The 19,089-nt window shown below is 38.5% G+C and overlaps 2 protein-coding genes across 4 annotated transcripts in view; one reads left to right on the forward strand and one right to left on the reverse strand.

Moving 5' to 3' along the window:
• Positions 1 to 247: 247 nt before the first annotated feature.
• On the forward strand, positions 248 to 11,155 carry slc52a3-2b (solute carrier family 52 member 3-2b). 3 transcript variants are annotated; one of them, XM_085918398.1, is made up of 5 exons: positions 248 to 403; positions 2,746 to 3,818; positions 4,474 to 4,597; positions 5,039 to 5,191; positions 10,979 to 11,155. In XM_085918398.1, exons 2-5 carry the CDS (start codon positions 2,785 to 2,787, stop codon positions 10,979 to 10,981), a joined length of 1,314 nt encoding a protein of 437 aa, XP_085774524.1. In that variant the 5' UTR covers positions 248 to 403; positions 2,746 to 2,784; the 3' UTR covers positions 10,982 to 11,155. The 3 variants fall into 3 exon arrangements, with proteins under 3 accessions (XP_085774524.1, XP_085774522.1, XP_085774523.1); XM_085918396.1 differs by lacking the exon at positions 10,979 to 11,155 and having other exon boundaries at positions 5,039 to 5,757; XM_085918397.1 differs by lacking the exons at positions 248 to 403; positions 10,979 to 11,155 and adding an exon at positions 1,560 to 1,663 and having other exon boundaries at positions 5,039 to 5,757.
• Positions 11,156 to 15,570: 4,415 nt separating this feature from the next.
• The window catches only part of LOC147052305 (nuclear factor of activated T-cells, cytoplasmic 1-like), a 44,935-nt gene continuing 41,416 nt past the window's right edge, over positions 15,571 to 19,089 (reverse strand). The window contains exon 10 of the mRNA XM_085918737.1: positions 15,571 to 15,626. Within this exon, the coding sequence (XP_085774863.1) occupies positions 15,571 to 15,626 (56 nt within the window). The remainder of the gene's footprint in view (positions 15,627 to 19,089) is intronic.

Genomic DNA, 19,089 nt, shown 5'->3' on the forward strand with positions numbered 1-19,089 from the left:
AGCTTTTAGGGTACGGCACAACAAATCTTTTTAATGCGGTTTAGGTTCTAACAATTTGATTTATTACTATGTACATTCCCCTGGTACTGAAATTTTAATGTACTCTCTCCATCTCTTTTTCTCACTTCCCTCTACCCGAATTCCCTTCCTCCACCCAGAAGTGTTTTCTCTGACTTTGGTTCACAGTCATGACTCCTGGCTCAGCCCTCTGTAATCACATGACAACATTGCAGAAATCCAGATTAGTAAAACACTGGAGTCAAAGGGAATAATGAATACTCTACTGAAACACCAAAAGGCCACCAGAGATTTGCTACGCAGTGTCTTTATGGTTGTATATTTACCTCCACAGTTGTGAAACCTTTCACTGAAGCTGACTCAGCGTTTTCATATCCACAGGCAGGTAGGTTAGTGTTTGATATCCTTTTGCAATTATTACAAATAATAAGTTGACAATAAATAATGAATTACAAAATATTATGAATTACAAAATATTTCATAATTATTAATGTTGGTGTTTCATTGTAAACAGATGTTTTAACTTATTAAATGAATGAATTTTAGTTAAGGTTCATAATTGATATTAAATGGTGATAGACGTTTGCCTCAAGATTTATTCAGTTCAGAGTACCCACTCGTCTTGTGGCAACAATACCCTAATATGCCAGTGGTGGATGCTGTCCAGCTAAAACCTGAAGCCCATCAAGCCTTTTTAGTCTGTGGAACTCATAAGGTAGTAGTTGATAAATACAGCCTGGCCAAACAGCCAAACAATGTTTTGTAACTGAAAAAAAAATTAGTTATGAAAGTTTTAGTAACAGTTGCAAATTGAGAAACTTGTAGCACGCTTACTATGATTTTTAAAATAGAATTTTGCCCGTTTTCTGTTTTTTTTTCCTCCATTAACCTCGTTTTCTGTGGGAAACAATGTTTTTCTGTGTTTTTTGAGGAGGAAATGTTCACGAATATAAATAAATAACTAAATAAATAACTAAATAAATAAATACATGTTTGAAATAACAAATCAATAAATAAACAAGAAATAATAAAACAAAAACATTTTCTCTCTCATAAATTTCAAATATACTTTTGAGCCCATCTGTTGCCCATCTCTGATATCGAATGTTGCTTTATGAAGTTTATTCCATTCAATCTTTTTTTAGTGATTTTTTAGGGGGATTATGAGTAAATAAATAAACGCATGAATAATAAATAAACAAACAAAAAACAAACAAGCCAATAAACAAACAAATAAATAAATAACAAAAATGAGTTTTAAATATAAAATAAAACATTTTTCTCTCCCATAAAATAGCAAATAAACTTTAGAACCCATGTGTTGCCTGTCACTGATATAGAATGTCCTTTTATGAAGAGTAGTCCATTCACGTACTTGAGTTTTGTCACGTCCAATATGGCAACCACCCTCTCGTACCGCTGTAATGGAGCACTACGCTCAAGGTTGTTAAGCTCAACGTCTATGTTGACGTTGCTGGTGTTCACAGTATGGCATGTACGCATGTGCAGCTGTCTTAGTTAACAGCTACAGAAAGTATCATCGAAGCCGGACTGCCAGCACGCGCACGCACGGCAAACGCGCGCACTGCCATAGAGTAAAGTCATAATAGTGGGATGATCATTTGTTGGAATTCTGTGTGACAAGGTAAACAGATAGATTTTTGTTATTGTAATTAGGTTTGTGCGCCTGGGTTAATATTTTGTCATTATTCTAAGGTTTCAAAGTCACCGAGTATGCCGCTATTTTATTATAGTCCTCTGTGTTTTTTTTTTTAATAAATGTATGGCTTCATCACATTATTGTTAATTATGTCTGTTGATTCTGTTGAACTCTATAAAGGTTAACATTATGGCTATTTACCTTGGCGAGTATATCCACGTGCTGCCTTTTATGGGCGCAGTGTGTTGAAGTTCATGGCATCCTTCACCAGAGGAGGAGACAAGGTCAAGCACAGAAGATTGCTATTTTCATTGAGTTTGGCCCGTGTTTTGAGTATCTTAAGCATGTGATGCACTAAATAGTAAAGCCATCCTAAAACACAAAGACGCTCCTAAAGCGATGCGACAGTGAGCGCCCGGCGCGCTACGGGCAGTTGCGCGATTGCACCAAATTAAGCTCCCTGCGCACTGAGGTCCACTTAAATTTTGGAAAGTACATCACGACTTTAAAAATATTTTCTAATTTTTAGCGACCGTTCTGTCACAATGAGACCAGGGCGGTGCAGTTGCGTGGTCGGCGGCGCACTAAGGTTGCGCGTTCGGCTGTGCGCTGCAGTTGCGCGATCGGACAAAATGAAGCTCCCTGCGCATTGAGGTCCACTTACATTTTGGAAAGTACATCAGGACTTAAAAAATATTTTCTAAATTTCAACGACAGCTCTCTCACAATAATGCGACCAGCGCGGTGCAGTTGCGCGGTTGGCGGCGCGCTACGGTTGCGCGTTCGGCTGTGCACTGCAGTTGCGCGATCGGACAAAATCAAGCTCCCTGCGCACCGAGTACCACTTCAATTTTGGAAAGTACATCAGGACTTTAAAAATATTATCTAAATTTCAGTGACGGCTGTCACAATAACGCAACCAGCACGGTACAGTTGCGCGGTCAGCGACGCACTACGGTTGCACGTTTGGCGGTGCGCTGCAGTTGCGCCATCAGACAAAAATGCGCAAATGAAAAATGCTTAAAAAGGCTACTTCTACTAACTGGCCTTTTTTGATGTGTTTTCAGATTGTGTAAATCTTAATTTGCCTCTTCAACGCCACCATCATGTCAGTGCTGACTCACGTGCTGGCATGTTTATTTGGCATGGGCTCCTGGGTGGCAATCAACGGAATGTGGGTGGAGCTCCCAGTAATTGTGCCACAAATCCCTGAGGGTTGGTTCCTGCCGTCCTACCTCACAGTCCTCATCCAGATGGCCAACATAGGCCCGCTCGTCATCATCTTGATGCATCGTTTTCGTCCAGGAGTGCTGAATGAGAAGCCGGTCGTCTACTGCATCGTTGTGCTGGGCATCTTTGTGGCGTTCCTTTTGGCGTTCTTCTGGAAGCACACATTGACAATAGGGAGCACCATGCACAGTGTGCCTCTTTTGATATTATGTTTCCTGCTCTCTGTGGTGGACTGCACCTCCTCTGTCACCTTTCTGCCTTTCATGATGCGTCTGTGCCCCCAGTACCTCACCAGCTACTTTGCAGGTGAAGGCCTCAGTGGTCTGGTACCTGCACTGGTGGCTCTCTTTCAAGGTGTTGGTGTAGTCCATTGTCATAATGCTACTTTAACACTGCCATTGAACAAAACACTTGGAAATTCTACAATTGACACTTGGGGGCTTCAAGCAGTATATCAACCAGCAAGATTCTCTGTTCAAATCTTCTTCCTGTTGTTGAGCATTATGATGGTTGTTTGCCTGATTGCCTTCATTCTTCTCAACCATCACCCAGCTGTGGCTCGGGAGAAGAGGAACGAGCTGTATTTCAGGGAAGAAGTGACACGGAGGGAGAGAGAGCAAGTTTTCTCTTTACACACCCGAACACCAGAGAAAAAGCCAATGTTAAATTCCTTCGAGTCTGCAAAGAGGGAACCTCGCAGCGGCTTTGGCAGGGGCACATACAGTAACTCTGAGGTGGTTTTCATCTTTGTTGTACTGGCTTGGGTGAATGCTCTGACCAATGCAGTGCTGCCATCAGTGCAGTCTTACTCCTGTCTGCCTTATGGGAACCAGGCCTACCATCTGGCTGCCACAATGGCAGCTGTCGCCAACCCAATGGCCTGTTTCATTGCCATGTTTAGGCCAATCAGGTAAGCATTACTAATGGGGCATTCTGAAAATTCTGATGTCTAAATATAAGCCGGTCAGAGGCGAAATATTTCTGTAGCGACACTTACTATATAGCTCAGGTGCAAGAAGCACAGTAGCATGTATACTGTGATTCTAATAATAACAGTACTTGAAGGATAATCCTTTCAATACAATATGTTACAGCGTTCCCTCGCTATAACACAGTTCAACTCGCTGTTTTGTGATTTTTTGGGGGCGGGAACTTACTGTATCGTGTGTTTATTCACAAACTTTATTGGTTCTGCTGTCGGGTTTGTAAGTAAAAACATTTGTAAGTAGAAGCAACGTTTCCCATAGGAATCTATGTAAAAGCAAATAATGCATGCCAGACTATCCCAAAAGTCTTACTTTTTGCCCTAATACAAAATCTTTTCAAACCTTTATAAATCCAATTAAATGTTACTTTATTCTTGACCTAACTTTGATAAGGGAGGTTCTAATTTTCTACAGTTGCTAAAAATACCCCCGAGAAGACATAAAAAATCTGGCTAATAAATTATTGTGTGCTTCCACGTACTCATCATTACATTTTGGTGCAATTAAGAATCGAACCCACATTGCAAGTTATGAGACTATCACTCTATGACTGAGCCATGTGTTGCTCTTTGCTTCCAGGTCACTCATCTTCATGTGTCTTCTGACTGTCTTTGGCACTGGATTTGGAGCCTACATCATGGCAATGGCTGCTCTTAGTCCGTGTCCTTTGCTGGTCCACAGTGTATCTGGAACTGTTGTTATAGTAAGACAACACTTTCAACACTTAAGGTTTTCATTATAACTCTGAGAACATTGTACCTACAGTACATAATGTATTGAGAGCAGTACATATGGATTTAGTCATTGTAATTTTTTTCTGGAGGGGCAGCCATTTATTGGTTGCCTTATCTAATATTTTACCTGTGAAGAAGGCTGCAAAGTCATTGCATGAAGGAACTGAAGCGGTGGAGTTTGTCAGTCTATTTACAAGAGACAACAATGGATGGGTATTATCATTATTTCTATCAATAACCTCAAAAATCAAACGCTAATGGTAAATGAATATCTTAAACACGATATATATGCATTGTAGTACATATGAGGATATATGAGTACTTAATCGTTTCAGTTAAAATTTTATTTTGTGCAAGCACCAGATTCACTTATTATTCTTAGCATTTAATTTGCATCTTGTGTCCTTCAGGTGCTGGTTTGGATCGTATTTGTTCTGTCCCTGTCCTATGTAAAGGTAATAATTGGAGTAATTCTCCGAGATGAGGGCCATGGCGCCCTTGTGTGGTGTGGGGCTGTAGTCCAGTTGGGCTCCATGCTCGGTGCCCTTTCTATGTTTCCACTGGTAAGTGTTTATGGCCTTTTTAAGTCAGGTGATGCCTGTAACACCAAGTGTCCCTTGTGACAAAGAAACATGTTAAAAATACTGCTATACTACAAAGCAGAAATTCAACATCCTCTTGTGCTGTAATGGGAGCACATTAGTGGCAGGCATTGTTAGGTGATAAAGCTTATACTATATTTTAACTTTTCAACAGAGCTGAGTGGCCTCAGGTGTTTGTTTATCTGCCACTCATCTTGTTTTGTAAACCTAATTTTTAATACATAGTAGATTTCTTATTTCACTTGATCAACTTCTGAAAGAGTAAAGACCACAAAACATGACCAGATCTACATAAGTTAAAGTATTTTTTCATTCTCAGTAAGTTTCTTGGCTTTTACAAGGCTAATTGTTTGTTAACATTATATCGAATTCAAAATATTATTTTGAGCGTGCACTTCAAAGATTATTATTAATATTATTTTTTTTTAATTAAGATGCTAATTTCAGACTACACTGTTGCATCGCATACTGCTGTAGAATTGTTACTGCTGTAGAATTGTTACTGTTAAAACAATGCAAAATAAACCCCAAAATGAGAATTCTCTTTTCTTTGCACTTTTGTTGTGATTTGTATGTCACCTTTTCTAATATTTTTATAGAACATATCTACAGGTGTATTGTATAATACCAGTATGTATGTGTATATAGTGTTCCCTAAAAATTTTGTGAAGAAGTGTCAGACAGGTCCTTTAAGTGAATGCATACTGATCAGGGAGTTTCTAAGAGCTTGGACCATATGGTTTCTCTTTCATAACCACAGCTAAAATGATGGAGTTTGGACTTCTTGAATGACATACGTGTTAACTGTTTTGCAAAAGGCCGAGAAAACTCTGTCAACCCAGTGAGAATGGGTTAATGGGTCTGGTCTATTGAAATGGTAATGATGAAGACTTGAGAGATTCACGGTTTCTTTAAACAGGTCAAAAGAATCAATAAAACTGTAATGCAATCATTTGCCACTAGATAGCAGACATCGCTTAGTTGTGCTTGTTCCATTTATAGGCTTACTCCTCTGTGAGTAGGCCTGATAATTTGGGGATCAAGGATGACATTCAGGCCAAACACAATCCCTTAGTATTGAGTCAGTTACTTTTTGTGGGAAAAATGCACACAATGAAATTTAGCACTTATCTAATGTTGGACAAAAAAATACAGAATGTGTTTTATTATTCAATGAAAACATATTTGTACGTGTTTTTTTCCATATTTAAAACTGCATGTTTGTCATAAATCTGGTTAGGAAGTGCATGCAGGTATAGCAGCTCCCTAAAATCGCGGTCCACCTTCATTCGTCTTTTATATTAAGTTGCTCATCCCTGTTTTATCGGGTACAGGTTTTATTTTATTTTTTGTACTACATGTGGTGCAAACTATTAGAATATAATTCACTGGGTGATGACACAATTGCAAGAGCAATAACACCCCTAATATGATTGTCCCTGCTATTGGTAGTATATGTGTCTCGAAGACTGAGAGACTGGGGTCATCTACGTGCATACAAACACAAAGACAAAATTAGATTTGTCTTTCCTGTTTTGCATCAGAGTCTGAGGATCTAAACACAGTTTGTTGTCGACTATACATACATATGTACATTTTCGCATCAGCGTTAGGTGCATTTCAAACATGGATTGTTGACGTTTGCATATGGCAAATCAAACATAATCATCTTGTTTTTAAGAGATTACGACTGAATATTGCCTTCAACAAGTTGCAAGACCGGAAAAATCACATCATCCATCCTTTTACTGGTTCCCGCAATAGCCTTCTGACAGTGTGCATCATATTAGGGGTGGATTAATAAAACAACAACAACAAAATTAGCCCAATAGCACTTGTAATCTCATGTAATTGTAAAACTTTGTTGATGTTATGTTACAAGGTGCTGTTGAGTATTTTAGGTAGGAGACTTCACTTGCACGTGTTGCAAACTAGATGTCTCTGTTTGAATAGAAAACCGAAAAGAATTGAAGCGCCTTCTTTTCCTCAAACCTCAAGATACAAATGGTATTCCATAAAATACATTAAATCAATTCAGATCCAAAATATGAACTTTGGGTACATAGGGACTTTATTATATTTTCCACAATACCCCAAAATGCTGTCGTACTTTAGGGGTGGCCTGGTGAGGTATCCCTCTGGAGGGGGTCTGCCCATATTACAGCGTCTGCATCATATCCCCCCACACTAAATCAGAGACTGTATGTGTGTAAGGAGTATGTTCATTTTTCTTTCCTTTAATCCCCAGGGACAGGTAAGAATGAAAAAGTCATAACTAGTCAGTGTCTGATTCAGATCCCAGAGGTTCCATGTGAACATCTGGGGTCATCATCTCTGTGTGGTTCGTACATCACCTGCTGGCTCTTATCTCTTCCAGTAGTTTTTATGACTTATGGTGTGTTTAGTGTAAATACTGCAGAGCAGTTTGGAAGGATTTGTAAAGGGGGTGACTGAGTCCATACACTTAAATGGGGCCCTTTAACAGTGGTCAAGATAAATGTGGGTGGCACATAATTAAAGGTGAAAAGTGTTGAAGCACACTCGTCTTTAACTTTATATTTATTTTCCTGTGCTTCATGTGTAACATTGTCTCATTTTACCTTAAATTCTTCTCTGCTCTATGCACGTTTATGTCCACAATGTCAATCTAAAACACATGATTGAATGTCCTCATTCATGCTGCTTTTTAATGTGTAGTTATGGGACTGCGGTATGCAGTGAATGATTTAATTTTGCAAAACGGCCAGGAACGATCACGTCTCGCCTGCTGTTATGCAATCGTTCTTCACTCGCAACGCAGTGTCTGCTAAAACCTCGACTAGATGGGGGTGGGGGTGTCTTGGTGCTGGAAACTTCAGTGTCTGGACCAAAGGAGTATAAAAATATTTCTTCTTGTAAATGACTCAAGACTATGTATAAAAGTGAAACTAAGGCATTGTAGATATAAAACTGAGAAAAGAGAGATGTGAATGAGCACATCAAAAGACTTTTTTTTAAAACGTGATTTGGTATTATAGGTTTTGAATGAGGCGTTTTACATGGAAATGCACCACATCCTATAATTCTTCTCATATTGAAATACTGATTTTTATACAGAACTCGCAAGGTTATTTTATAGTTATTTTATTTTACAAATTTTTTCAAGACTTTCATTTGCCCTTTGCTCAACAAATGAATGAGATTGAAAACATACATTTATGTTAAATGTGTCTACTTTTCACACCCGTTGCATTGAGTTTCACCACATTTATCAATCCAATGCATCGGAGATTACCTTTCCCGTTAGGTCCATTATATTCAAATGGGCTTGGCCTTTTTTCTTCTTCGCAACAAGACATAAAGTAATCAAAAGTTGAAAGCAAACACTCAAGGAGGCACTTAGCAAAAAGAAAAAAGAAAAGCTTTTATGATAAAACATTCATATAGCGTGCAGGAGACAGGTAATCTTTGAAGATGATAGGGTTGTCTTGTGGTCAGTTTCAATATAGTATAGCTTGGGGAGCCTTGTAGATGAATGCTGCTAATAACATCCCCGCCCACCCATCATCCACTGGACCATCCAGGCAGAACAACTAATACCTGAGTGTGTCTCCTCAGTGGCGTGAATGATGCCTTAAAGAGCTGTTGTAGGCTGGACCAAAGTAGGGTTCATTACCGTGACAGACTGATGACAGCTGACAACAAATGAAGTCACTGCTTATAGTATTGGCATTTGATGAGTTTTGTATAAACACAAATTGGATATATTCCATATATATTCCAGAATTGATTAGAATTAGTGTTTGCAGAATTCTTTTAATGGTGATTTGAAAACAGTATTTTTCTTTTCTATATTTTTTAAGATTCATTAAAAAAAATGTCTTCTTAACTTTTTTGTGCTGTTTTTGGTGCATCAGTGAAATCTTGCCATTCAAATAGCCTACAGGGCTGCACTGTGCCTTAATAATCTGATATTTGAAGATATAAATTAGCATTAATCAAAACACATTAGTGAGTAAAAAGAAGACTGTGAATGTGTGATAACTTTATGGTCGGTTTATCACAAACTTCCTTTCATTGAAAGTGCAGCATTGTGATTTGATTTCAACTGCACACCTGTAAAACTATACAACTGGAGCTTGTGGAAAACATTTGTCCACATACAGCAAAAAAAACAAAACATGGAGGCCTGATGAATGAAAAAGAACAAAATTGTGATAAATAGGTTGAAATTGCAGCCATTTGGCAAAAATCCCAATTTGGACAGTTTTAATATCAGCAGGATGTTTACAAGTGATGATAGAAGTGCTTTGCAGTCACCTCATCATATGTTCTCCATGCACAGTCAGTGTGCAGACAACTGCAAGTAGACTCAACAATTTGTCAGGTACACAAACCCTCTCAGTTTACTGCACGCAGACATGTGGTGGATCAGAGCATAGTTGTGGACTCGGCAGGTATGACGAGCAGCTTTTGTAACCTTGGGACAGAGTCTGTCTGGCCTGTTTTCAAGATTTTGAACTAAACTAAGCTAACAGACCTCAGTCTGTGGCTTCATAAATGAGTGTAAACACATGTGTGATCCATTTTGTCATCTAACTCTGAAAGGGAGCCAATCGGCATATTTTCCAAAATGTCAACTGCTTTGTCTTTCTCTAATGAGAGCAATAAGAGTGAACTATTATATTATTAATAATTATTGCAATCATGGTTTCCAGTGTGCTTCGTCTTTGCAATCCATAATCACACCCCACGCTGGATTTGTGGGTTGAATAAATCCTGTTCACAGTTCCAGCCTCAGTGATGTGAGAAGTTGGAACCAGCACTGAGTCAAAAGATCACACAGCAATCTCCAGTCTGTGCGGAAGTCCTGGATTGCATGCGGGGTCAGTTTTAGGTCACAGTAAGCATCCATTAGTGGCCTTATTTAGAGCCTGATTCCTTTAAGAGGAGTGATTGGCCAGTAAAGACAAAGAATCATTACCTTTACCCGCCCCCTCCCTGCCAGCAGTCAATAATGAAGGATCATTAAAATGAATAGATGAACATTCCCCTTTTCTCCGGATCCTTATTGCAAAATCAGTGTCAAGGGAAATGAAGATTGAGCTTGGAGAAGGCGTCTAAAAGCCTCACAGTGTTTGTCATGAACTCATCTTCAGTGCCCGTCTGCTTTATCTACTGTAAGAGTCTGCACCTGCCTCGATTCTTGACTAGCCAGGGCTTTTACTGAAGCCCATTAAGTATATCTCTAATGTGCGCTACAATATACTTCAAGGTAAACGTTGCGCATATGTGCTAAAACATTTACAGCCAGCAATGGACGACTGATTGCTTGGGAAGTCTGCATGAAGAAATGCAGCCCACAAAGTGGACCAGAAAGACCATATTGACTCCATTCACTTCCATGTGTAGAATTGAGAACAGTTATGATCGTATAAACACACACTTAAAGATAATGATCGGCAGTGATGTTTTTTTTTTTTATTTGAAAAAAAGTATGAAAATAAAATTACCACCATTAATATGCATGATGTAAAAACAACAATGAATACAACTAAAATGATTAATTGCTCAAATGTCATGCAAAGGTTTTGATCATTTTAACATTTTTGATAAAACTTATATAAGTCCCTGAATGTGATTTGTCTTGAGTAAAACTAGGAATCGGAAGAGAAAAGGTACAAGTTAAAGTTACCTTGTAGAACAATATATTAATGATGCTAATAACCATTGCAAATGTCCACTTTATGCTTTATGTCCCACCGGCAGTAGACCCCTGGGATAACCCAGGACACACTGGAAAGGCTATGTCACTCGACTGACCTGGTAATCACTTGGGATTCCTCCGGATGAGCTGGACAAAGTGGCTGGGGAGTGGGAAGTTTGGGCATCCCTGCTGAAGCTGCTGCCCCCCCCCCCCTCAAAGAAAATGGATAGACAGATGGATGGATGGATGGATGGATATTGAAAATGCATGCCAATTTCATTTTCCTGAGCATAGAAAGTTTTTCTTTGTGTGAAAAGTGGATCATCTTTAATGGACTTTCTTCGGTATTTGCACAATTGTCATTGTTAAGTACTATTTTATTGTTAAGTAGTATTTTATCGCTGTCATACTAGAGAGGTTCAAACTAATAGATACAAATTATTAGTGTGTTTCCTACAAAATCGACTAAAAAATGTGATTTTAATTTCTACATTATATGAAAATAATGCATGTGTGAATAAAAGAAAAGCAATACATTGGCAGGAACTGAGTTGCCACTGATGCTCACTATTTTGAGTCTTAAACATCTGTCAACATGTTTATTAAACCAAGCCAACCATTTCACACATCACAAAAGAAAGAGAGCATATCAACTTGAATGCTTGCAGATGGAGTGTAAAATAATTTCCATGAGACATCTGCTTGTCTTCCTGGTGTAGTTGTCTTTGTCTGAGGGTCTTCCACCATATGATAATATCAGCAGGTCATATCCATGTGGTGTCACAAAAAACTTTTGTGTACACCTGTGGAGACTCCACTTTGCTCTGCTGTCATGCTGCTCATGGTATATTTACATGTTGTGCAATAATCATACAGTATATGACAGGGGTGGGCAATTACGGTCCTCGAGAGTCGGTGTCCTGCATGTTTTATAGGTCTCCCTGCTGCAAGACACCTGATTCAAATGATCAGGATTGTTATCCAGCTTCTGCAGACCTTGCTAATAATCTGACCATTTGAATCAGATGTGTTGCAACAGGGTGACATAGAAAACATGCAGGACATGCTCTAACCCTAGTTTGAAACCATAGTTTGAAACCGTAGTTTGAAACCCTAGTTTGAAACCCTAACCCTAGTTTGAAACCCTGACCTGAGTTTTAAACCCTAGTTGGAAACCCTAACCCTAGTTTGAAACCCTAGGCTAAAACCCTAATCCTAGTTTGAAACCCTAACCCTAGTTTATAACCCCTGACCCTAGTTTTAAACCCTAGGTTGAAACCCTAACCCTAGTTTGAAACCCTAGTTTGAAACCCTAACTCTAGTTTGAACCCTTGACCCTAGTTTTAAAACTTAGTTGGAAACGTAGGTTTCATTTTAGAAATGAAACTCTGTGAATGTTTTTCATAGAGCAGTGCGGGACTTTGAAAATTAAAATAAGCCGAAACCAACGGGGTTCAAGTATAAAATTGTTGAAGTATGCATAATCGAGTGGAAAGGATGGCCTGGCTGAGTCATTTTTTTTTACCGTCTTCCAGGGAATCTCGCTGCCAGTGGAAGAAGACCAAGGTAAAGAAAGGATGCCAGGAAAAAGGGGGGTGTTTGCCAATGTACATATATTGTGGGGCTATTTTGGGATTGCCACGGTCATCCAGGGGAGCACCGCCCAGGCCTGCCCTCTGTCTCTGTGGGGATGGGTGCTTCATAACTTTGATGGATGGAAAAAGATCGGAGGAGTGGCAGGTGGTACACAAGAGTAAGGCACATCTCCCACGACGAGAAGCGTTTCACACAACGACCCACCACTAACAACTCTCCCCGGAAAACGCACAGGCCTCTGCTTGCAGCAAGATGATCAGCAGCTTGTTGCATTTGATAGCTTGACATAAAAGGAAATTCACGGACAAACGTTTCAGCGGTGATTCCAATTTTGAGTGTAACTGAGTTTGCTGCTTCAGTACTTTTTTTTTTTAAACAATAACCAAACTATGAAAATGACTTTTGAAGATGTTTTGAAAAAAAACACATTTGTGATATTAGTCAATCCCTTCGCTTCCTGACCTGCTACAAGCTACAGTAAATAAATAAAAAAATTAAAAAAACAGAACTGCCATTGCACTACAAAAACATAATATAAGCAAGTCACTAGTGAAAACTGAAACAGTTAAATTCGTGAAACCCAAAACTGGAGTCACTGACAATATTTATGTATGTGTTAAGATGAGAACAGGCTGTTTTTAAGATGTAGGATGATGATAATGGTGCCTGAGGAAAGTTTTAAAGGAGTCCATGTGTCCATACATCAGCCTGTCCATTCATCTATCCATCTTCTTCTTCTTTCTGTCTTTCTGAAAGTGGCTCAATTGAGAGGACGCTCCTGTCACATGCAAGTCAGCCACTTCTTACATACTCCCTGGCCAATGGCAAGTATGGATTTTGTCGTCACGATAACCAACGCACAGCTAAGCGATTTAACTACTATGGGTGAGCAGACATTTTTCTCTTGTGGAGGCAGCGGTTCATACATTACAAAATATGAATGTGGCAGAACCATATAGCATCCCCAAATACAATTATGTCCTTGACAGAGCAATCAAGAACAGTATGTGCCTGAAGCTATGGGCACTTATGTTAATCTGTGCATTCAACAAAACCCAGTGCTGCTCTGCTTAGGTTTTGGTTAGAAAAAATCATTTGATACTAAATGGTTCCAATATTTTATTTCAACAAAACATGAAACAACCAAGAATATTTTAATATAACCACAATAATAAAAAACGGGAAACAAAACATTGAATTATTCCATCTTTAGAGTAAACACCAACACACAACATGTTACTTTATTGACAGCTCGAAAAATAATTGGGGTCTTAAGTTATGGATGGTTACTACATCATTAATTAATTCACACTTAAATGCACTTAAAACACATTTCATTTTTCATAAATATATCATATTAATGAGACATATGGCTCACCTTATGCCTACACAAAAAGCAATAGTCTATGATCTTGAATCCCAGAAGGATATTAAGGCACATAATAGAAACCTTGCTCATATAGTTTAGTCATGCTTTTATACTATAGTTCCCCAAATGTATGCAAGAGCTACATTAAAATCCATTATCAGCTAAATAAGACATATTGGGCCAATGTGCATGCGCCATAAGACAGCTAACATAAAAAAGAAAGGTTAATATGAGAGGAGAAAAGAGCACAACATTTGGTCAGGGAGCACTATCACCTGCCTCTATTTCTAAGGTAAAGTGCATGATATTTTTGTATTGGGCGGAATCACTGGAAGTTAAAGTCTGAAAAAAGAAACCTGGACAATAATATCACCAAAGATAAAATCCTTTGGTTTACTCAAATCAATTATTGCCAGTTAGAAGTAAGAGTCCTGCCAGGTCTTCATTTAAATGACCAAAATGAATAAAACTGAGGCGGTAGCATACTTAAATTATCCTTCTGCTCATTAAATCTACAGTGCAAGAAGTTAAAGCGTAAATTGCTGAGGAGTACTGTATTTCAGTTTAAATTCAGCAGGTAAGCATACCATTGTTTAACTCAAAATGTGAAATTGTATCTGCACCATACGATGACAATAAAGTCATCTATCCTGCCCTATCCTGCCCTATCCTGCCCTATCCTGCCCTATCCTGCCCTATCCTATCCTATCCTATCCTATCCTATCCTATCCTATCCTATCCTGTTCAAAATATGTTCATGCCACAAAAAAACCTTGGTCCTGGGTTGTGTGATGTTGAATGATTGTCTGTGCATTACTCTGTCATGGTGTGAGCATGACAAAACAGGCACTAGGGTGACAACTGTAATGAAGCGTAGTATAAATAGCAGAAATAAAAATTACAACAACAAAAAAAAACATTATACTGTAATGGGGAAGACAATTTGAAAGTCTAACAAAATGTAAGGCATATTGTCAAATTTGTGATTATACAAAAGAATATAATGCATAATATTCAGTATAAATGAACAATGAGAATAAAGAACAAGAAAAAAGTCTATTTGTTCACATACTCCCTACGTCATTTCCAAACTGTCAGTTTTCCCCATGAACAAATCATCAAAATGATACAAAAGTGTCATAGAAAAGAAACGCTGCACTTTGGGTTAGAATCGTCCATTTTTGCATTTCTGTGTCTGCTGCTGTCTGTCATCTTCACTACAAGTAAGGCACCAAGTCAATGTATTTCCGTGGTCTGACAATACAAACAAAAGTCATGACGCATGACAGTTAGTTTTGTCCCATTAATTTGTCCATGCATGAATATAACATCAATATCACACTCCAAATGAAGATTGTCATTGTCAATTAAGGCAAGTCTTGCCCTTGATGTCACTTCCCATTTGTACAAATAATATTACATATATACTGTACTTACATAATCATAATATATATTTAAACTTTTCCAGGCAGTCAATGTGAATCTGCAGCAAGTCTTCAAGGAAGAAGGAACTGATAGCAACACTGGACGGATGGGAGATCCTGGTCATGGTGGCCCTTCTTCATCTTCATCTTCTCTCATTTCAATTGTTTTTAGTTGATAATTGTGCGTGAGTTTGTTTGTGTGTGTGTGTGTGTGTGTATGTGTGTGTGTGTGTTTGCTGCTGCTGCACAATCCTTGATCAATGGTCTATGCATGAGTGTGAACGGAAATGCTGGAAAGGTCATTCCTGATGATCTCGTTAACTGTGGAAACAAAAGAGTACCAGGTCATTTTTCTAAAATCACACCTGAGTGAATACAATTCAGTCTAATGTGTTAAGGCAGGAGGTTGAGAAGTAGCATAACTGTTGTACATAACAAAATATTCTTCTTCTACTGACATTCTTCTTCTTTATATTATACTTCATCTATCAGTGTACTTCAGTTCAACCAAATAACACATTTTGGTTGAGTTCTTACTTTTTTTTTAAAGCCAAACACTTATTTGGACTGGATTATCAGACTCAGAAGGGAAATCAGGCGATATCATGGACAAAAATGTCATTTAATGTAACAATGACATTATCGCTTGGACTCGGGACCCTTTCCAAATTTAAATGACTGCTGACAGATGGGTAGCTGCAAACTATATATTATAATAAAAAATAAAATAATGTTATCAAGTTTTATGGATTTCTAATATTTCATAGGAAAATATAATTTTATGGGAATGAATCATTATCGAGTATAAAAAGAAGTCATGATTCAAGAATAAAGTTGCAATAATCCATTAATGTCTAAATGCATGTAAATGAGCTGATCGTGTCAAGTTACACAAACTGTGTGACACAAACGATTAGATTCTAATCATTAGAATCTGTGGCCATATTGTATAGGCAACATTATGGCCCTACATATTGAACAGATATCCAACAAGAATAAGCAGAGTGTTATCAGTACCTTTTCATTGAAATGATTCAAATAACAAGACGACATCCAATCAAGAGACCAAGTTAAAGAACACAACTCAACAGACTTGTACATTCACAATGGGTGACATCACTTTGGGCAAAACGACACCAAATAGTGGCATTCGGAAATACCAGTAACCTGGAATCCAAACAATCTATTGTCCTTGAAAAGTCATATCGGCTGCATACACACATCTCTTTACACAAGTCATCCTCGTGTCTTTCCTGTGCCTGCGCCTTTCCCACAGTCGGGCATGCACAGATCAGCCTGCTGCTTTTATCTGCTTTGTATTCTTTGGCAAAACATGGGGAAGTGACCAAGAAGATGGCGAGGACCTGGAGTCCTGCAGCTCAACGCAAACAAGAAGCTCCCTACTTAGAAAGCTGATTGCGATAAAGCTTACTGATGCAGACTGAAAGAGACGGACGGGGTTGAACAGTGAGGAGTCAAGACAGGAAGTCCACCCACCTTAAGGCAGTGTGTTGTTACAAGATACTGTTTGGTGACACACAGTCAAGGGCGTCATCTGAATAAGTAAGTTGAGGTGAGCCACTTACTGGACAATTCAAGAGGCACTAGCGTGCAGTTTAGTCAGATCAATAAACAAGGTGAAATTGATAATAGAGTATTGACAGATTATAACTGGGTTGAATATATGTTATGTTGTAGTTTGCCACACTGACAAGTGCTTCTAATGTTATATTTTTATCACACATCAAATGAAAATTGAAAGATTGCACCCTTTGAAAGAGGCCGCACAAATGCACGCACACACAGACAGACACGCACACACACATGCACGCTTCGTATGGGACTCACCTCCCGAAACAGGAGGAACTCCCATTGGAAAAACATAACCTGTGCCAACACTGCAGGCTGTTTTGAACTCTATTTGGCTCAACAGGCATTTACACGCTCAAGGTTATTTTTAGCTCTGCCACTGCAGGGTATGAAGGAAGTGCGCACACGTTTAACAATAAAACCAATGAAACTTTTATATTATGCCTCATCTCTGGAGCCAAGGTGAGTAACAGCATCAGGTAGTTCTCAAGAGTGAAGGGGAAAACCTAAAAGCTGAGCAATAAAAAAAAGCCACAGATATCTTTTATATGCTGTTGAATTTAAGCAAATCACATCCTTTCTTCATTCAAACAATACTGAAACTGCAGTGATGTATGTATATCTTCCTTTTATTCCAATTATCAACTCATACTTTCCACTGGCATAGTTGATCATTTTCCATTCTGAGAAACCTGGTGCTAAAGTGACACAAAATGTACAAGTTTCGCATTTGTTTTTGTTTTACATACACAGTGTCAGAAGCAGGATGTGGTCAGATGTCACCCCAAACGACGACACCAAAGACACTATGCGAAAGATTGTCATAAAAACATGACAAGTTTTTGCAAAGGCTCTCACAAATTTTAACATCCCCCGACCAACATTTTCTTGGCATGGGCAAAACAAAACAAGAAGACAAATTCCAGTATGTGTCATGGCAGACATATGGGATTCCATTTTGGAATCAAGCTCACCTTCTCTAAAATGACTAGATAACCTCAAATATGCAGCATTAAGAAACATAGTCAGATGTGCTTCGGAACATTTTGTTCGATGTGGAGTCTGGCGGCAAAATATTATTCTATTTCTTAAGGAGCATGGACAGGTGAACTGCTTTAAAATTTGTACTATTTTACACATTTGGTTCTAACTAATTGATTGTGTCATCTCAGTGGACAGCTGGACAAACATTTGGTTTGGTTGTTTTTTCTGACTTGGTTCAGTAGCTCAGTCTAATCATGGAAAGCTGTAACTGAGAGGCTACACTCATGAATAAACAAAAACAGTGGAAAATGAATGGCATTATTCCCCTGGTGAAATAAGAAAAACATGTCACATTAGACTGACTCAAACATTAGTGACATTGTTCATTAGTAGCAGAGCCTTTGCAGTCAGTGGACCATAAAGCCGACCTGCCATGACCTATATTGACTAACTTGGGCAAGTAGAGATCTATTTAATAATATGAGACAGAAAACTATGAATACACTTTACAGACATGTAATGTCCATGGAATGATTGTCTTGAATGCATAAATGAACCTGACACATTTGAATAAATGTAAAACGCTTTCTACCTTCAGCTCAGTAATATTAGCAAATTTTAGATTGAGGCATGCTGAACAAAAATAGCACAAGGCTGCGTAGGTGGGACCTTGTTTGTTCAGGTTATAATAAGATAATAAAATCTCGGCGGGTCAATAAGTTAAAACATCTATCAGACACCACCACTTGACAAATGTTCATGCTGGTCATATGGCAACAGCCACTTCAGTTTGTGCCTCTGCCCAGAGAAACACAACAAGAAAAGGTGAGCAGGTTATTTTTTTTGGCCTTGTGTTTAATAGAAACTCAATGCGCTCAAACTTTATTTCTTTTAAGTTATCATTGAACCGTATCGTAGTTTATCTGACGTATTGATACAAGTTGCCATCATTTTCATTGAACGCAGATGTATAAGTAGCTGTAATTTTAATAAATGCCGTATGCTCATTATTTAAGTCGCTACTTCCATTCATCCATCCCTCCATCTAACCTAGATCAGCCAAGAACACAGAACCTCTCCATTGTGAAGATTAAGTGTGACCTGGGCTGCTGTTCTGTGATTCGGCCTACAATCAAATAAAGTAGAAATATTTGTTGGGCACTGATTCTGTCAGAATGATGACAACATGACTTTTATATTTTTGTTCTAA

This window comes from Syngnathus leptorhynchus, chromosome 8 (assembly GCF_054491065.1).
Source record: "Syngnathus leptorhynchus isolate UIUO chromosome 8, UIUO_Slep, whole genome shotgun sequence".
Lineage (NCBI taxonomy): Eukaryota > Metazoa > Chordata > Actinopteri > Syngnathiformes > Syngnathidae > Syngnathus > Syngnathus leptorhynchus.

Bases quoted from the DNA above. Each gene is read 5' to 3' on its own strand.
- slc52a3-2b (XM_085918396.1), top strand. From the start codon at position 2,785: ATGTCAGTGCTGACTCACGTGCTGGCATGTTTATTTGGCATGGGCTCC. The intron at 3,819-4,473 runs GTAAGCATTACT...CTTTGCTTCCAG, and splicing joins GCCATGTTTAGGCCAATCAG to GTCACTCATCTTCATGTGTC. The intron at 4,598-5,038 runs GTAAGACAACAC...TGTGTCCTTCAG, and splicing joins TATCTGGAACTGTTGTTATA to GTGCTGGTTTGGATCGTATT.